Source organism: the organism of the source record quoted next, unplaced genomic scaffold (genome assembly GCF_019419815.1).
Source record: "Pyrus x bretschneideri cultivar Hongxiangsu unplaced genomic scaffold, Pyrus_bretschneideri_v1 Contig24, whole genome shotgun sequence".
NCBI lineage: Eukaryota > Viridiplantae > Streptophyta > Magnoliopsida > Rosales > Rosaceae > Pyrus > Pyrus x bretschneideri.
Window position 1 is genome coordinate 859,488 of NW_025999546.1, and position 19,250 is coordinate 878,737.

The window sequence follows — 19,250 nt, forward strand, 5'->3', positions numbered from 1 at the left end:
TTCATGTTGAAAGTGTTTATTAAAATGTTATGAGTTCGAGGTAGGATGATGTTGATTTATATAAGCAGGTTATTAATCTAATATTAATTCAAATAAAAACCAATATGATTAAAATTCCATTTGTAAATAAATTATATGCTAATTAATGGTAAACCATTTTTTTAATACATACGATATTATCTACACTAAAAGTGAGGAAATTGTCTAAACTTGACAATGGGCTAACCATAATAATTTGGTTTGAATTTTTCTTTGGCAAAAATCAACCATACGACCTCTCACTTATAAGTGAAAAAAAAAATATCATTAGACTATAGTACTAAGTGGCCCAACACGCTTAAACACGCTACAATATTAAATTTTAGGAATTATTGATATATCTTAGGTTTCATTAGTAATTACTAATATATTTAATTTTAGAAAATTTTTATTAGCACTCCAAACCAAGTACCTTAATGTGCACTCTAAATCTTCTATGTTTAAAAGAAAATATTGTAAATTTTTAGATGCTAATATTAATAGTTCCCTAATGAAACTTTAATTCTTTTAATTTACTTTATTTTTTCTAAAAATATGACTTTAGTCCCTAAAACTTATTTTTCTCCACATAAAACCCGACATAAGTCTTTTACTGGAATAAAACCCATTAACTAGATTCCACATCAGCAAATTCATTAATTATGTGACAGCCCGTCCCGAATTATTTGTACCGTAGGTGTGAAATCACGTTTTTGCCCCTAGTGGTTATTTGTTATTTTGGGTGTTGTGGTGATGTTTGGCTGGTTGCATCTAGACCACACATTCACCCTCATCCTCATCTTCTTCCCCTGTATACCTTCTCTGTCTCAAACACCTTCTCTCTCTTTTCTTCTTCTTTTTTTGTACGGACAAGACCCAAAACCTGTGAAAACGTTGCAGATCGAGGTGGAAAGCTATACCTTTGTGTTCGTGAGGACCATATGAGTTCAATCATACCAATTTCAGGTAGGAAATCCTTCGATTTCATGTCGAACCAAGAATCTCCGTTTTGGTCACTGTTTATGCACACGTGAAACGTTGTGTTTCAGGGGATTTGAAGCTTGTAGGAAGCTTAGTGAGGTCCTTAGGAAGCTTGGGGTGGTTCGTTGGAAGGATTTAGACGTCGGGATCGTGAGTTGCAGGTTTGGTTGGATTTTGCGAAGTTTTTATGGCGAGATTCCGTGAATTTCAGGGCTTGAAAGTGGTAAGGTTTTGTTCTACTTGTTGTAAGCTTCATTTTGGTGCAAATTTCATGAAATTTGGTTGAAAAACGAGTGAGAAACGAAGGTTTGAAAATTTTCCAGTTTTCTGGTGATAACAACGGCACCAGAGGTGTGCTGGAGAAGAAGACAGAATATTCCGTGAGTTTGGACGGAATATTCTTAATGGCATCAGGTTAACTTTAACGGAATCTGTTAGTTTTAACGGAATATTCCCTAACGCCGTTAGGGTTACCACATGTGCGCCAAACACGTGCCCGCGCGTCTGGCCGTGCCTTGGCCGGCGCGTGTGAGGCCAAAAAATTATTTTAAAAATATGGTTGTTCTTGAGGTTGATTAGATCATGTTGGTGTATTCACACACCCCATTTGAGCATTGTATGAGAAGTTATTACCTAATTTTGGTTATGTGCTTTAAATTGATGTTTTTATAGTTGTTTCGCATATAGGTGAGACCTATCCTGAGGACGAGCGCAATCACTCGAGGCAAGGGGTTTACGACCCTTCCACATACCAGTGAGTGGGCTTTTGGTTTTCCATATATACCTATATACTGTGGTTTTTCCCAGAAAATGATATGGAATGTTTATATGTTTTAAATGTCATGCATAGCGTTTGCCTATTTATTTATGCATTAGTAGTTACATATATGTATGTTTGGTGTTGCGGACGTACAGGTAAGTGCCAGGTAAGTTATAGTTTATAGTGTGACGTAGTGGTTATATGAGACACATAAAGAGCTCATAACCTACACCCCCGGTGTTAGTGTTCTCGCCCAGAGTAGGGCACAGTCCTTCACGTGATGTTCACCTCCCGCACCACACGCTCACCTTGGATCCAAGTTAGGTGCACAGTTCTGTTGTACAGACCACTATAGGTGGTTTCTAATTGTAGGTGACCCGCGATTATTCGCCCAGTCTTCACGTGATCGTAGCACTTGAGCGTATTTATTTACACCTAGTCCTGTCGTACATACCACTTTAGGTGGTTCCGACTCGTGTGCAGGTATAGTTAGTAAGTTGGGGATTTGAGCTCTAGATTCAACCGTACAGGTCACGTTAGGTGACTCCGGCTGACATGTTACTTACATTGATTGACATTACCTGGGTTACTTACATTTTATGTGGAGGCATTCGACATGGCATATTTCTAAGCATGTTTTCGATATATGTGTATATTCTATTTTCTGGGAAACTATACAGGTTTTACGGCGAGGGGTTAGAACTTTTGTTAATGAAATGATTTTGAAAAGCTTTGTTTTTGACCACTCACACTTTCTGTTTTGCGTCCCTCCAGGTTCTAGTTTGGTTTGCTCTTTTGGTGGCTTACGAGGAATCCACGGCATATCTGATAGATTATATCCAGTGTAGGACCACCTCTGGGTGTGTTTAGCTAGTGTTTGTTCCTCTGGGCTGCATTGGGCTTTCTGTGCTTTGAATATTGTTGTCACACTTGCACTTGTAAGTTAACTACATTGTTTAGTAGTTTAGTTTTTATTTATTCGTACTTTTATTATATTTTTGCTTCCGCACTGTGCACATGGTTACGTCACCCTCGCGTGACGGCCAGCACGTCCTGATTTCGGTCGGGGTGTGTCAAATTATATTTGACTTTACACATTTAAAAATTTTCAATGCCCAAAACACCCCTATTTGAATGTTTGATTTACACAATTAATTCCATACAAATTGTAAGGGAGAATTAATGATTTTACAAAAATAAAAAAATAATAAATTCATTGCATAATATATAATAACAATAAAACATGCCTAATAAATGTAGCAATAGGTGCTTAGTTAAGTCAATAAAATTATATTTTACATATAAATGTAGGTAAATTATTTCACACACACACACACACACACACACATATATATATATATATATAACAACAAAAAAAACATGCATGATATACATAAAAATTCATGCAAAATAATTTACGTAAATAATAAAGCAAACCCAAATATATGCAGAATAATATACCTACATAAAAAAATGTTATTATTTTATTCAATACTAGTTTACCTATTATTTTTACATATAATAATAAAATATGCCCAATATATATGATGATACATACAAAATAAAATACCTACATAATGAAGAAATGTTATTTGATTCAAAATTAATTTACTTGCAAAATAAAGCTATTGTATTTTATTCAAGATTAATTTACCTATTATTTGTACATATATCTTATAACAATAAAATGTGCCAAATATATGTAATAATACATGAAAAATAAATTACCTACAAAATATATGTTATTTGCTCATCATAAATTTAAATTTAGGTAGATTAATTAGTTTAATATGTTTGATCATATATGTAGTACTGTGCATGTATAAGTGTGTGTGTGTGTGTATATATATGTGAATATATATATATATATATAAATAATACTACTATACGTTCATATAGGTAATGTGACATCCCACATTGCCCAGGGGACTGATCCTTAAATGTATATTTCCATCTCTACCTAGCACGAGGCCTTTTGGGAGCTCACTGGCTTCGGGTTCCGTAGGAACTCCGAAGTTAAGCGAGAGGAGGGCTAGAGCACTCCCAGGATGGGTGACCCTCTGGGAAGTTGCTCGTGAGTTCCCAAAAACAAAACCGTGAGGGAATGGTAAGCCCAAAGCGGACAATATCGTGCTACGGTGGTGGATCGGGCCCGGGTTGTGGTGGGGGCCCAGGCCGGGATGTGACAGGTAAACTATATATGTGTACATATATATATATATATATATATATATATATATAGCTTATGGTAGTAATATATATACATTTGAAGTATATGTGTGTGTGTGTTAGGGGTAATAATATGTGCAATAATTATATTTTTTTATTGTAATTAAGGTGAGTAATAACATTTATTGATTTTATTTTGAATATTGTGGTACAAATTGTAAATATTTTGTAATAATAGGTCAATTACTTCTATACTTGACAGTCATTTTTAAATTTGGGTTTTGTTTAGATGTTTATAACTAGGTGGATTTTTTGCTAGGAAATAAGAGTTGTAAGAGTCTATATCTAAAAAAACATTTTTTTAAGAGAGAAAACCCCTAGATTTTTTTATTTTTTAAATTATTAACCACCTATTTACTTTTAATAAACTTTTAAATTATTACCCACAAACCCGGGTGGTCTTAGACCCGCCGGAGGCGGGGGAAAATTGCTTATGAAAGTCAGCCAAGGACCCTTCGGAGTTTGAATGTTGTTACTGGACCCTTGCGTATATAATAAAGTGTTGGATGAAAATACATGTTTAGCATACCTCGGCTGGATGCGTTGACAATATTAATAGGTAGAAGCCTCAATAAAACTCAAGGAAATCGATAGAATTGGTCAGGGCCTCTTAACAACGCTCAACAGAGGATGACATGCACTCGAAAAAAAATGCTCCACTGAAATTTTATGTGCATACTGTCTATTAAAAAAAAACAAACAAATCTTTTACTCTAGGAACTCCGAGATTAGAATCATGGATCAACCACTACTACATTCCCAAGTTGAATCGTAGAATGAACTTGCGCGAATAACGAATGCTAGAGGAAACTAATAACTCTCAAGGAGGAGGTGGAGTGCATAAAGAAAACTCAAACTCTTGATGCGAAGCTAGGGAAGAAGATACAAGTAAAACACGACCAAAATAAGTCTAAGAATGCGGGTTTTCCTTGTGTGTCTTAACCCAAAACCATAAGCTCTTCAATCGATCCAGTGCTCCCACGGTTTATGCAGTCTCATTTATCTAGTACGATTAAAAACAACACTAACCATTCGTATGGGCTTATTTTAAATTACAGTGAAAGGGTGACACGGACATTTTATCATCCAGTCAGAAACTGAAAGTAGAAAAGGATGAATTGCAGAAGCATCCAGATTGTCAATACAAGGTAGGCACGGAATACGTTGCGTAGATTAGTGACTGTGTTTTGGTTTTCTCTTATGCGCGACTCTTTCCAATTCTGGTCGGTAATATGCGGCACCATGGCGATATTCAAAGTTCTCAAGCCATAGGAATACATCCTAAGGACATCTCCAATCGAAAAGGCTAAATATAGTCCTATCTAGAATTATAGCCTTGCAAAAAATTATTTTTTAAGGAATACTGTCAGACCATATTTATGTATCATTTCCAACCGAATGAGTTAAACATAGCCCTTTTCAATAATTTATTAGTTTTAAGTTTATAATTTAAACTTATTGGTAATTTAGTTAAACTACCGTTGAATTTTTTTAAATATAGCTATTGAATTTGAATCAGTTATTGCAACTGAGGAGCTGAATCCTAAAAAAAGATAAGAGGGGGCTACATTTAGTCAGCCTAATAGCCCTTTGGCCAAATAACTGTCTAGTGGGTTCCATAAAATTATAGCCTACTTATGGATTGGAGATGAATTTTTTGACAAATCAGATCATTTTTTTGGTTTTTTGACCTTTAACCTTCATTGGAGATGGCCTCATGTATCAAAGATCAAGAATCTCAATAATATTGAACTTTCCAATTACAGATATAAAGCCCAAGTTAAGAGAGAGATTACCGATTACTAACACGTAATCACTATTTCAAAGTAGTAGATGCAAAATTTGTGTTAATCTGTCATACACTAGTCCATGCTTCCGTCTTACTCTGATTGATCTTTGGTTAGTCTGTTGTCCAAGGAAATTGAAGCACATCCACATGAACACAAGCAGGTACTGTTACTAGACACAAAGTACGAGAAATGCGCGAATTCTACTTCCGAAAGAGCCTCAAATATGCGAAAGTTGAAAGGCGTTCAGTTAGTGTAATGACCTGGTTTTCAAAACTCACGTCGATCACATTTGATGACTACGTTCTGAAACCATATTGACTCCGTTAGCGTTAGGGTTTGCAATGTCATACACAATTATAATAATCTAGATTAGTTAGTTTATTTAGTTTTTTATAATTTCAGAACGAGGACATCAAAAATGAGACGAATGATAGTGATACTAAGTTAAATGTTAGGAAGGAGAGAGGATTGAAACCGTAATAAAGTGCATAAGCATTATTACTTTCCGTCACTGCGGTAAAGCTCCAGCTGCTTATGACATTTTTGTCTGCTCAGAGTTTTATTGGAACCAATAATTAAGTTGCCTTTTGCTTCCACTTCCAGTAAATTACAAAGCAACGTAGAAAAGGTATATGATGCCATTCCAGACCAAGTCAATTTGATCGAGTTTGATTACGTTTTCTTGTGAGCTGTAAGCAAACACCCATTCCAGACCAGTTCAATTTGATCGGGTTTGATGGCTCTGGAAGATTGAATTGGATGTACAAATTCAAAAAACGACTTTTTCCTGCGGTAATTAAATAAAACTGAAACTAATAAGATGAAAATGGTTTCATGCTTTACATTGTAGCTAAAACAACTTGATCTAGTCGCAGCATAGTACAATAGTGCTTATCAGTAACTCCATTTAGAACTTATGTCGCTTATCTTGCCCTTAAAGTTTTTATTTTGATTGGAAATTTTAACAGGTTACCCAAAATAACTATTGTTTCACGTCGTGACAAGCTCAATGATCAATACTGATCATGCATTTTAGATCAAAGATCAAAAGTACAAGAACCAAAACTCCAATTTCCTTTTTCTTTTTTCTTTTTTCTTAAGGGTTGATTTCCTATGTTTGGAACATTAATATGCTGCATGGAGCGAAGCAAGCTTTCTCTTTTCATTTTCACAACTTTTTCTGGTACACTAAAAAAATCTTTTTTTCGAGTACTAGGGAGAATAATACTTACACGACAATCATCAAACCCAAAGCTTCAGTACACAAAGATAACAAGATCCCATTCTGCCCTCTTTTTTTTTCTTTTTCATTTTTTATGCTACTGTTAGGAAATAAATCTGTGGAATCGTGACACAAGCAAATGTTATTTATGTTCCCATTACGGTAAATAATTTACAAGTAATTCAGTTAAAAACTAAAGTTAATACAGTAATTACACATTACCTTACGTTTACCAAGTCCCCGTTTTATTCTCTCACCTGCCCTACTTTCTCCGCCCTACTATAATGTAAAAATTTGTACCAATTTTACTAATCACGGTTATGCTTGCCTATGATAGCTAGAGCTGAGAACCAATGGAGAGGGAACGAAACACGCGAAAAGAAAAAATTCAGAGAAGATTTTATTTACGTAAGAATGATGAATCGAGCGTGCCATATGTTATTCTAATTATACAACGCATTCGAATTTCCATAAATAATCAGAGAAACATCGGAAACAAGTAAAACACTCTACAGAGAAAAGGACCACAGAAGCTTCCCATTCATCTTCATCCTATGGAACAACCACTGTCTCCCCTCTTTCCACCATTCCGGTCATTCTATTCAGTTTATATTTTTGTCCTTCTTTCTTTTCTTTCCTGTTAAGAGTTAAATTTACAGTATGCAGTATGCTCGAATCACCTCAACAATCGGTGCTCGACAAAGTGGGCACTTCCCTCCGCCACGAATCAACTCGTTTGCACATTTTGAACAAGTGCACATGTGCCCGCATCTGCACCCGAAAGAAAAAAGGGACAGAAGGCACACAAAACAGTTTATTACAAAATGAGTCATCAACACCAGCAAAATCAAATGTATCGAGGTTACAAGCAATATACCTGTACAAGAGAGAATCAATTTGACTATCACAACAAACACAACAGGTCCCTTTTCTCACATGACCCCATTTGGACCCATCCTCTGATGTCTCAGCGCCCAAGCCTGCAATGAATTACCCGAAGATTAAAATGCAGCTTTAATGGAGGCAGACACCGCATTCATACAGTTTCGTTGAACACACACACACACACACACACATATTCTTGAAACAAACGTGTTTCTGTGTCATTTGACATATTGAACCTGAAACCAACCTTTTTCACCAGATGAACGATTCAAAGCTGCAGAGACTTCCTGTCTAACAGAACGTTGCAACTCCAATTGCATATCCATGCAGGCCTCCAACATCCTCTGCATGTGACTCATGCCTTGCTGGAGTCTACCCATGTCTGCTCTGAGATCATTAATCATCTCCCATTCCTGCTTCTTGTAGGAATCCACATTCAGAGAAAGCAAAACAAAGAAAGAACGAGAAAAAAATAGACACGGGATAGAAAATCCACTCCAACTCCATTTTGCATTAATCATCAACTAAACAGGCACATTACATTCTATATGACTTTACATTGTACTATTTTATACTGTTACAAGTAGTTTAGTTATGGTATGCTGTCTTAGCAATGAAAGACCCTTCAAAGTTTGTAAAAAGTTCGATTATTTCCAAATATATTTAAGTATTATGAATGTCTAAAGATAGCAACCACAACAACACATTGTATTACAAGAAGTAATGGAATAAAATAAATTACAAACAGAAATTATAAATGGACTAAATTGAATTACTAATGGAATATAATGAAAGAGTGAAAAAAGGAAAACATGTGTCATTTAATCCTAGAAGTGATATGATACTGAGGTCCCAATTACTTAATGACCAACAAAACGAATTATAAATAGAAATTAGAATTCTATTTCAAATTATATATAGTTTTACTCTATATACTATGAATTCTTATACATTTTGAATACAAAATAAATATATAGCAACTTTAAATCATATATCAATACATATAATAATAATATCCGTATAATAGATATTTGATACTAATATATTTATTGATATATTAAAACTTCAATACAGGGAAATAATATATTATATTTATTAACCTGGTATAAACCTTAAAAGCCACAATCATAGAATATCGCGATTATGTATAGTAAGCCACATCTAAAATTTTGAGAGAAAGATCGGAAAGCCTGAAAAAAGCTGCGTTAAGAGAGAAGATTGCTCACAATTTCTGAACGATGCATGCTATGACGAGACCAGCCTGTGTGATGTAGGTCCTGATGCCATAATGGCTGTGGTGGGGGCACTGGTGGAGATGGTAGAACAAGTGAAGGTCTGTTAATGGCATCGTGTTGATCTTCATTCTGCCCATCCCGCTGTTGCTCCTGATCATGCTCTGGTGAAGCTGGAATTGGTGTTGGCAAGTTTCTATGCAAATCCCAATCAATGGGAGCATGACTTTGCCTTTCAACATATGACTGAATCAGTTGGTCCAGACTTTCACGGAACCCACTGCGAAGAAGATTAGAGACACTTCTCCTACAATATAGAAAATCATAACCATCATAAAAAGAACCAAATAATAAGTTTATGTTGTACATATAATCAATCTACAAGAATCAAATACCTGCTCAGAAGTTCCCTGAGTTCCATGCTGTACACATTATCATCATCTGGCGGATGAAATCTATTGAATCTTCGAATTGGAACTGAACGGCGATTTCTCATGGGACCAGAAGGCCCTTCGGTCCAATTTCCAACAGCATCCCGAGTACCATTCTCATGCCAAGTTCCCTGGGCTTCTTGTCGATTATCTGCTTCTCCATCAACATTTCTGGGTGTTTCCTCAGGCCAATTATCGACTGAATTTCCTTGCCAATTTTCAGCCGTATCTTCGGCATTACCATTTCTCCATTCATTCAACTGACCGAAAGTTGGCTGCTCCAAGTTTCGTGTCTCATCTTCAGCAACTGGTTCCTGCCAATTCCCTCCTTGATTAGCAGTTTCTTGCCAATCTTGACGCTCATCAGTAGTGTTGCTCTCCAAGCTTCCCATTTGATCAGGCAACTGATTGATGTCAGTTGCCTGACTACCAGGCTGCAATTGATCATTACTTTCCTGTTGGACATCCTGTGAAGCATTTGTTTGAGTATGCTCACTTCTAGATTCATTAATATTACTGTTAATCGTAGAATCGGTTTGGCTGCCAACCTGACCACGAACAATGTTTTCTAATCTGTAGCGGAACCCTTCCCTAACAAGGAAACAAACTTGTCATTATGCAAACAACTAACATCCACAACTCTTGTTTGTCTTTCAAAAAAAAATTATCATCATTCACTTGATGGAATGAAAAATACTCAAAAGATATAACTGGAGCATTAAAACCCAAACGATAAAGTAAACCAAAGTAAAATCAAGAATAAGGCAAATCAAACGAGTATCTCATATTTATTCTGTATTTTTATTATTATCCCAGGAAGAAATATTGTAAAGCAAGCAAGCCTTATAGCATAGCTACTCATATTAATATGTAATACTGATGCATATTTATTCATCTATAAGACTTTATCTGTTCTATTTGAAACCCAGAGAAAAAACAGATGCTTAAAGTATTGGCCATCCATCTAGAAATCTTGTATTTCTCCCCCACACCCACAAACCCATCACTAGTAACGCTTCTACGCAGCACAGTAGACTTAAAGGAAAATCTCCTACAAATACTAACAAATAAATGTGTTCACAAAGGAATTCTCTAACCTCAACCAAATTATTCATATAATGTAGTAAATTGACTCAACAAAAAAACTAGACAGAAATGACAAAGAGATGATAAATGTGTTCCTTCAAGACAACATAAAGTATGCTATGTTCCCTTAGATTTTTCTCATTAAATAGATAGCTTTTCAAAATCAGAACTACTAAGAGTCTAAACAAAATAATAAACGTAAAAAAAATACCAACGTTAAGTACAAGAACAAAAATAGGAAGTGATGAAAAACATAAAGTATGCTATATTCCCTTAGATTTTTCTCATTAAATAGATAGCTTTTCAAAATCAGAACTACTACGAGTCTAAACAAAATAATAAACGTAAAAAAAATACTGACGTTAAGTACAAGAACAAAAAAAGGAAGTGATGAAAAATTTTGGCATCTTAAGACGTACAGCATGACTAAAAACATCACATACCTTAAACCAGAAACAGTGTGTCGCTGTCTCAACTGGACTAATTCACCAGCAGCCATGGAAGGTGGTCTTTCTTCTTCAACAGGTCTTTCATTGCGCAGGAATCTACCTCTGAGTAATGACTGGAAATGTTTAATTGTATTAGTAGCCAAATCATGCCCATTTATGCAGGAAACTTAATCTCTTCAGTGTCATAAAAGGGGAATTTTTGGGTAGCTGAGCCAGAAAGAAATATACAATTCCATTATGTTGGGATAACATCAATGCAACTTGTAGTATGTCTATGTTATAGACGATGGTGATGAGAACTGGCATAAATAGGAAACAACACCTTACAAATATGCATGAATACTAAAAAGGGGGAAAAGATAGGGGAGAACTAATAGCTATTCTTCTCATATTAACACAACATCATCATGCACCTTATAGCAATACAATTTCGGATAAGCGTTTGAGTTAAAATGTATGCTGCAGGGTGTACATTCTAATTTGGGAGCAAGCCAAGTGAATACAATGGTATCTTTGCAACCGGATATAGCACCCAAAATGATACACTTAAGAATAAGCCCATATCTCCCACTGAGACAGAAGCAAGGTATATCAGAGAAAGAAGAAAACTCGTTCCATTTTGAAACATAAGTTCTGGGCCTCTGGCTCATCCTTATCCACTAATATAAGGATACAAATAGGACCAGAAAACAAAATTCATAATAGAAAATGGGATCATAAACATAATATGCAGACTTAATCTGCAACTCAAATGACAACAATTGTACCCAGCTATTTTGATCTTCTAAAGAAGCCAGACAAATTACTGAGCACAAACTTTAAGTATTCTAGAAAATCTGTAAACTACAATCATAGAAATCACATTCATTGATAAAGACAATTTTTAAATATCAACCACACCACTGGAGCAAATTGAATTATGTTTAAAATGACATTATTAAACAATCTTCATGAGACAACTGACCTGAATGCGGTTTCGATGAGCAAAATCAGAGACAGCCCGATGCTCCACCAAACAATCGAGCTCCCTTTGTCGTTCCCTCTCAATCCTTACAAGCAAATCAATTAGAGCTTGTCTTCCACGCAATCTCCGCATGTCCCTGCGAATGTGGTCTGGTTGGCCTTCTTCATGGTCAGCAACCGTCCCGTCACGAGCTCGATCAACTTGAGCACCATCACTGGCAACGTGATCATCCCTCTGGCCCCCACGAGCTCCTCTTTGCTGACTTGCCATTTGCACCCACTCACGAACAATTCTCACCCTTTCACGCTCTGTCTCACCAAGCCACTCTGCTCTGGGATTAGTGTTTCTCTGAGCAACATTGGATGAACGATCACCAATGCCAGTTTCCATCCATCCCCGTACAATCTGACTTACTCTCTCCCTCTCCACTTCACCAAGATCAGGAGATTGCTCTCTACTAGACACATCATTGGCACCGCGTTCACGTTGTGAACCTATTTGATCATGTGACCAAGTTCCAAACTCATTCTCACTCTCACTTGCATCCGCCAAATTACCCTGATTCTCACTCCCCCGACTGTCAGACATATTTGTGGTCGACTCATTAGTATTAGACCCAACACTCCTTCTATGCCTCAACCTTTCCCTCACTCTTTCACGCGCTCTATTCAACACATGCTCATCCTCTAATTCCCTCCACATTTGCAATATTGCGGATGCCTGAGTACTTGGCCTCTCAACAGCCCCCTGCCGCCTTGAGGTAGGAGACTGTGACTCCCTCAAGAACGAGGAGTCAAGCATCGAAACCGTGTGCAGGCCTGCAAGTGCCATCAACTCTGATTCACGATTCCTCCTCTCAATGGTTGTTATCATCTCCTGCGCCTGCTGTGCAGCCCAACGGCTCAGGATCCGCGAATGGTGTCGCCGTGCAGCGGATGACTCTGCTAAATCGTCACCCTCCAAATCCAACCTCCGTCTCCTCCGCACAAGCTGCTCACCCTCGTCATCTTCATCATCAGGATTACGAGGAGAACTACATGATGCAAATGACATACATTCATCCAAGTGCCCCCGCATGAATTCCTCAAATCCACGCTCAAAATCGGCACAGGCATCAGCGGATTCCGGCTTCTGTTGTAACGGCTCAAAATCCGTCATCACTAGCCTATCAAATCCGACACTAGAGCACCCAAGCACCAACCTTTACCCCCCTCTATTTCATTCCCACCACTCAGCTACACCTTAACACTCCATTTCCAACCCCAAAAGTCAAAACTAACATATTAAATAAAAAAATAAATAAAAAGTTGCAACTTAACCAACATTCACATTCTAATTCTATAGCAATCCAGAATGAAACCCCCAAATTGACTCCGTATATAGAAAATTACACAATCGAAGAAACAGTAAGCACCGACCTAAATCAAAATCAAAACTCATTCATAGCTCGCAAACGCACACCCCTAAAAACAAAATTACAAATACCCAATTCAGAAAATTGGATGATTCCGGGAAGAAGAAAACACGAAAATTGGAGGCAAAATAGATCGCCCTATGAGAAATCGCGGGAATGTTGGAATTTTGATTGGTTTGAAGAAGAAGAAGACGTACCTCTGAAGCTTCAATGTTTTGGTTTCCTAATCTCACTGGGTGTATGTTAAAGCGAGGGGTGAATAGGGAGAGTTTCGTCTGTAACAAAACCCTAAACTTCAGGCAAATGTGAGTGAACGAGAGAATTGTTGAAGACGCAGAGAGAGAAAAAAGGAAGAAGGAGAGAGAGAGAGAGAGAGAGAGATCAAAGAAGAGAGGAGAATTATTTCAGAATTTATAAATTAACATTTCAGAGAAACACAGGAGAGAGAGAGAGAGAAGAACGATCCAAAAGAGCAGAGAGAGAGAGAGAGAGAGAGAGAGAGGAGAGCGGCAGCTATTAGGTGATGCCACGTACTTCATTGTTTTTCATTTAAATACTAACTTCCATTTTCTCCGTGGGTCAGCGGTATTTTCCACGTCACGTCAGAAATTACAAAACCGATTTTTTTTCAATAATTCAGTTTTATAAAACCAATCTAATATCCAAAACTGCATAGATGTTTGACCATGTTGATAGGGCATAGGCACTTGTAAAACATTTTTCCAAAAAACTAGAGGTTGTTTTAGCTGGGATCGTGTTGGTTCAGAATATTTTTTTACTATTTTAGTTGAAGATATAAACATTTTAATTAAAATTGGAAAGAAAAAAAAAAGTTGATATGTCATATAGGCAATGTTATTCATACACATATTTTATTTCTCACATGTCTCTCTCAACTTTTAGCCGTGAGATCGAATGAATTAAAGAAGATTATGACCAAAAGTTAACAAAGAAGTGTGTGAGATAAAATGAGTGTGTGAGTAACACTATCCATGTCATATTTGAGTAGTTTAAGTTGATATGGTGCCATATTATTGTTTAGTGCTATTTTTTCCACTTATAAGTAAGATATATTAGTTCAAATCTCATGAATTATGAGATACTAAATTAATATGGTAACCCTATTGTGTGATTTAGTTCAAATCCTCTTACCCCTATAATTATATTGTTGTACTAAAATTAATTAATGTGAAACCAGCTTAAGCCTACACACTTTATGTGCGAAGCAGAAACTTTTCTTTTTCGGTTTTCTTTTAAAGTATATGGGACATAGATAAATTAAAGAGAAATGCAAAAGAGAGAGGGAGTGAGACTTGGGAGAAGTTTGTGTTTATATTTTTTAAATTAGAGATATGCTATGATGACATGTTAGTGAAGAAAGTAAAAGAATAATAAAAAATTGTTCTTGCAAAATTACGTTGTTGCCCATGCTTTTATTCATATGATATAAGACTAAGTTATTTTTACACCCTCTTTTGGTTGACAAAATAAGTATGTAGTTTAGATATATAGACTTATTTGGAAGTGCTTTTAAAATGACTAAAAAACTTTTGGTGAAAATATTTTTGAAACCAATCCTTAGTAAAAATACAAATGCGTCTTGGATAAGCACTTTAAGTGCTTTTGGAACCTAAAATATTTTTGGTGAAACTATTATTTGAAACTCCAAAATATTTTCTCTAAAAATACTTTCAATCATTTTGAACATACTTCCAAACGAGACAATATTCGAATACTCATGAAGCAAAATGAAAGAGTTTTCTTTTTCATATGGTGTACTTAGTTGGTTTGCACGAACAATTCATGACACGTTGATTTACACATATTCTACAGGAAATAAATAAAATCATTTTTAGAATTAAAAAGCATATGTAACATCTACTTTTCATCCACGTAAGCAAAAACTAAGCACACTACAGTGCCCCATAAACTAAATAGCAACTAACTTGATATAGATTTGTGTAGATAAAATTACCACACAATCGAAGGGTTATGTTTGCAATTTTTGAATAGGAAGAAATCATGAGGTTAAATTATGACTTGTGTTCTAATTTTATTACTACGTTTTATTTATGGAACATTTCACTTTTTACTAGACTGTTCCACATAGAGAAATCTGATGTTAATTTTTATATATAAAGTCCATCAATTAAAAATTCAAAACTTTATCAAATAACTAATGAGGGACAAAATAGTAGTTTCATGGCTTTCCTTCATTTTCTTTTTTGAATAAGTTTTAATAGAAAAAATATAAATCAATTATTCAAATAAAAAATCTAAAAGACATAATCTAATATAAAGAGGCCAATTCCCATGTTGCAAGAGGCTAGTAGAAACAAAATAAGATAAATAATATTGCTTAATGCAAGGAGAATATTCAGTTGAATACCAATTTTAAGCAAAACTACCAAGCCCAACTCACCTACATTTCTAAAGCGATGACAAAAAAAAGTGAAACATTCATAATTTCAAAATTACTCCGTCTTAATTAAAATTTTAAAATCAGTTTGTGGGCGAAGACATTATAAGTAAAGAATAAGATGTAAAAGAGCAAATTGCCACATGCAGACGTGTGGAAATAGGCTTGTTCTTTAATTAGGCCACAATTTGTGGGTGAAGACATTATAAGCATAATATATTTACATTTTTGCACTCATTGCACATGACCCATAGTTTGCCTGTGCCACTAAATTTCAAGTCGTCGGAAAATTTTATGTCATTTTTCAACAGTGATAAAATATCAATAGATGCATCTTTAATTATATTTGTTGTATGAGTTTATTGTATTTTTATGTGTATATACAATAAAATTAGAGAACTACTCAACTTTTTTTTTTTTAAGTCATTCTTTGACACTAACCTTGAGACCGCAAAATTTGATCGGGCGAACGCTAGAAAAAATTAGCAGTCGTAAAATATGGTAGAATTGAGTGACAATCATGTAATTATGTTGAATTAGAATAGTATTTATAAAACTATTTTGGTTGACTTTATTATTGGTACCTAAACTAAAGTTACGGTATTTTGGCTAAAACTTTTTCGGAATTGGTATTAAACTAAAGGATCCCTCCTTTTATGCAATAATCATTTTAAATTTTTCATTAGCAAAACAAAAATATATTAAACTAAACTATATTCTTCTTTCTTAAACGTTGGATTAAACTTGAATAGTTGAAATCCATGGTTAATAATATATATTTTCATGCCTTTTTCAAAGGTCCGTAGATGTTATAAGTACCGAATTGCTCATTTGTTTGACTAGTTTAAGTTCAAAATGATTATTTTTGTAAGTTTTGATAAAGAAAAGCTATTTTGTCTTACTCAATTGTATTTTCAAGATTTTACAAACCAAGACTTATCTTCACTTAAAGATCAACTTGATATTTATATTCATTTTATGCGTTTGAGAATTGAATTTTCTCAATTGCAAGGGATTAGTGATCTTGCTAAAAAAAAATAGTGGAAAAAGGGTTGCATCAAGTATTTCAGTATTTATATTTACTTATTGAATTGGTTTTGGTTTTACCGATTGTAACTACTTCAGTAGCGAGAACATTTTTTGCCATGAATATCACTAAGTGTTCATTCCACAAAAAACGGAGGACCCAATGGTTAAAGATAGTTCAGTTGTTCTCATTGAGTAAGAAGATTTTTCTTGTATTAACAATGAAACTATCATGACACAGTTTCAGAGTAATTAACCTCGTCGCAGATAAATTTGGTCTTTGTAGTTTATAATGATGTTTGTACAAAAATTATGAATGAAAAGTTGGTAATTTATCGTTGAATTTTTCAATATATTTTCATTTATTATCTTCATTAGTGGGATTACCCAATATTTGAATCCTGAAATCGCTATTACCTATGTATAAGAAAATATATATACACACACATATCCTAGAGTCATTTAGTATTTGTTGCTGTGTTTGTTTAAATGACTATTTTTAAACTATAAAAAATAAAGAATAAAATTTGGTGCGAGTCACTTTTCAGAAAATTATACTAAATGCATATATGTTGACCAAAGGACGATATATTATAAACAAAAGCATCAGCCTTTGGGTGTCCTGTGTTAGAAAATCTTCATCGGATCATTCGAAGTGCTATTTTTTGACACACAAAATTAATATATTTGTCAATACAGTTCATGATAATGCAGATAAAGCTTACTTACAATGAGAGGATCTCCATGTATTAGTGTGTGTCAACAATTACAATAATTTTATATGTCTGAATAATTTTTTTCCCAAACGATAAAGATTATATTGAATAAAAAAACCCTCTAACCTGAAACATCAAAGAGCCACCACGACTGCCGACATGAAGCGACCTTTCTCCCTAATAACAAAATGATCAGTCAGGATCCTTCGCTTGGTGCTTGAAAAGGACCTCATTATCCAAATATCTAATATCTTTATTTTGTCATTCAGTACTACGGTCAGGTGGTATTTCTCTTCATTTGGAAGTGAAATGTTTTATGTTTGAATCTCGTGGATGGCGAATTCGGTGCCAAATTAAGTTACTCATTATGTGGCTTAGCTGAACTCTATCCTCATTCCTTCTCTAGTGTAAAAATATCAATATACTAAAAACAAAATCTTTATTTTGCATCGAAAAGGGGCGTGTCCAAATAGTTTTATTAATAACATTCACTCCGGTGGAGTAAAAATTGCCTTGAAAGGTTGTCATTCTGACTCAAAATCCAATTTGTTTTTATGAAGAACTGGGAAATAAATTTAAAACCTTTTATTTACAAGTAAAAATGAATACTGTGATTTTCACTTTTATTTTCTTTATTCGCACTCCTTCCTTTAATATGTATGCTTTATCTATACTATTTTTTATCAAAACCCTCATTGTGTGAAAAGTACTATATATCATTTTTATACTAATTGAAGAAAGTTGGGGTTTCACAATAAAATCAATTAGCAATAAGGGGAATAGTCCAACCTCTTATAAGCACATACAAGATCCATTTCGTCATTAATGTATGATTCATTCTCAATAGTTATTAACTTAAATAACAAATATAAATTTAAGCGCAAGATAGTAATTATCTTTATTTTACTCATAAACCTTTTCTCCCCCACATTCTAATTTTTCTCTCATAACATCCACCTTCAGGATAATACTTGCACCCGTATGAGAGAGAGAGTGCACATACCTCACCCCTTGCTAATAACATGACTTTGCCGTATAAGTTTTATAATCATAACCAATCAATTCCTTAATCTTTATTTGAAGTTTATCCCTACAAAATATCTTTCAAAACCATTACCATTTATACCACCAAATGTATGAAACAAATCAACGGTGTGAGTATCAAGTAATAGATTTCTAATGAACGGTCCATTCATTTGGCACACTTAGATGACCAAATAATACCCAATTCGAATGATTTTTTCGTAGTAATAATCTTCAAGTGAAGATAAAAAAACTCGGAACAGTTCTAACTATAAAATTTAGGGTTCTTTGGATATAAACCCTTAAAACTCCTATTTTCCAAATAAAAACCCATCTAAATTTAAACATTCAAATAAAATCCAAATTTCAAATAGCCTACCATGTAGACAAATATATGACCAACTATTACAATACAATTACAACTTATGCCATAGAATCCTAATTTGGTCAATAAATGTTATTACTCATCCTAATTATGATGAGCAATTAAATCCATATAGATATTTTACCCTTCTTGTATCATAAATATTAGCACCATATATAAATTAATTTACCAAATTTAAAAGAGAAAGACAATCTTGTACGGAAAAAATAATATTGTTTGA

General features: G+C 34.7%; 1 protein-coding gene across 4 annotated transcripts; it reads right to left on the reverse strand.

Annotated features, from left to right (window-relative positions):
- Positions 1 to 7,380: 7,380 nt before the first annotated feature.
- Positions 7,381 to 13,897, reverse strand: LOC103951705. Of its 4 annotated transcripts, none has more exons than XM_048586131.1 (8): positions 13,659 to 13,897; positions 12,048 to 13,510; positions 11,078 to 11,196; positions 9,513 to 10,139; positions 9,112 to 9,424; positions 8,133 to 8,304; positions 7,878 to 7,980; positions 7,381 to 7,771 (listed from the first exon to the last, which is right to left on the reverse strand). In XM_048586131.1, exons 2-8 carry the CDS (start codon positions 13,203 to 13,205, stop codon positions 7,654 to 7,656), a joined length of 2,610 nt encoding a protein of 869 aa, XP_048442088.1. In that variant the 5' UTR covers positions 13,206 to 13,510; positions 13,659 to 13,897; the 3' UTR covers positions 7,381 to 7,653. The 4 variants fall into 4 exon arrangements, with proteins under 4 accessions (XP_048442088.1, XP_048442091.1, XP_048442089.1 ...); XM_048586134.1 differs by having other exon boundaries at positions 9,513 to 10,015; positions 10,097 to 10,139; positions 12,048 to 13,897; XM_048586132.1 differs by having other exon boundaries at positions 8,133 to 8,301; positions 12,048 to 13,897.
- Between the last annotated feature and the right edge of the window lie 5,353 nt (positions 13,898 to 19,250).

What these genes read in the sequence shown, in the direction of transcription:
- LOC103951705 (XM_048586131.1), bottom strand. Translation starts at nt 13,205, where the DNA reads ATGACGGATTTTGAGCCGTTACAACAGAAGCCGGAATCCGCTGATGCC. An exon ending in CTCATCGAAACCGCATTCAG is followed by an intron (nt 11,197 to 12,047) that starts GTCAGTTGTCTC and finishes AAACATTTCCAG; the next exon opens with TCATTACTCAGAGGTAGATT. An exon ending in GCATGCATCGTTCAGAAATT is followed by an intron (nt 8,305 to 9,111) that starts GTGAGCAATCTT and finishes GATTCCTACAAG; the next exon opens with AAGCAGGAATGGGAGATGAT.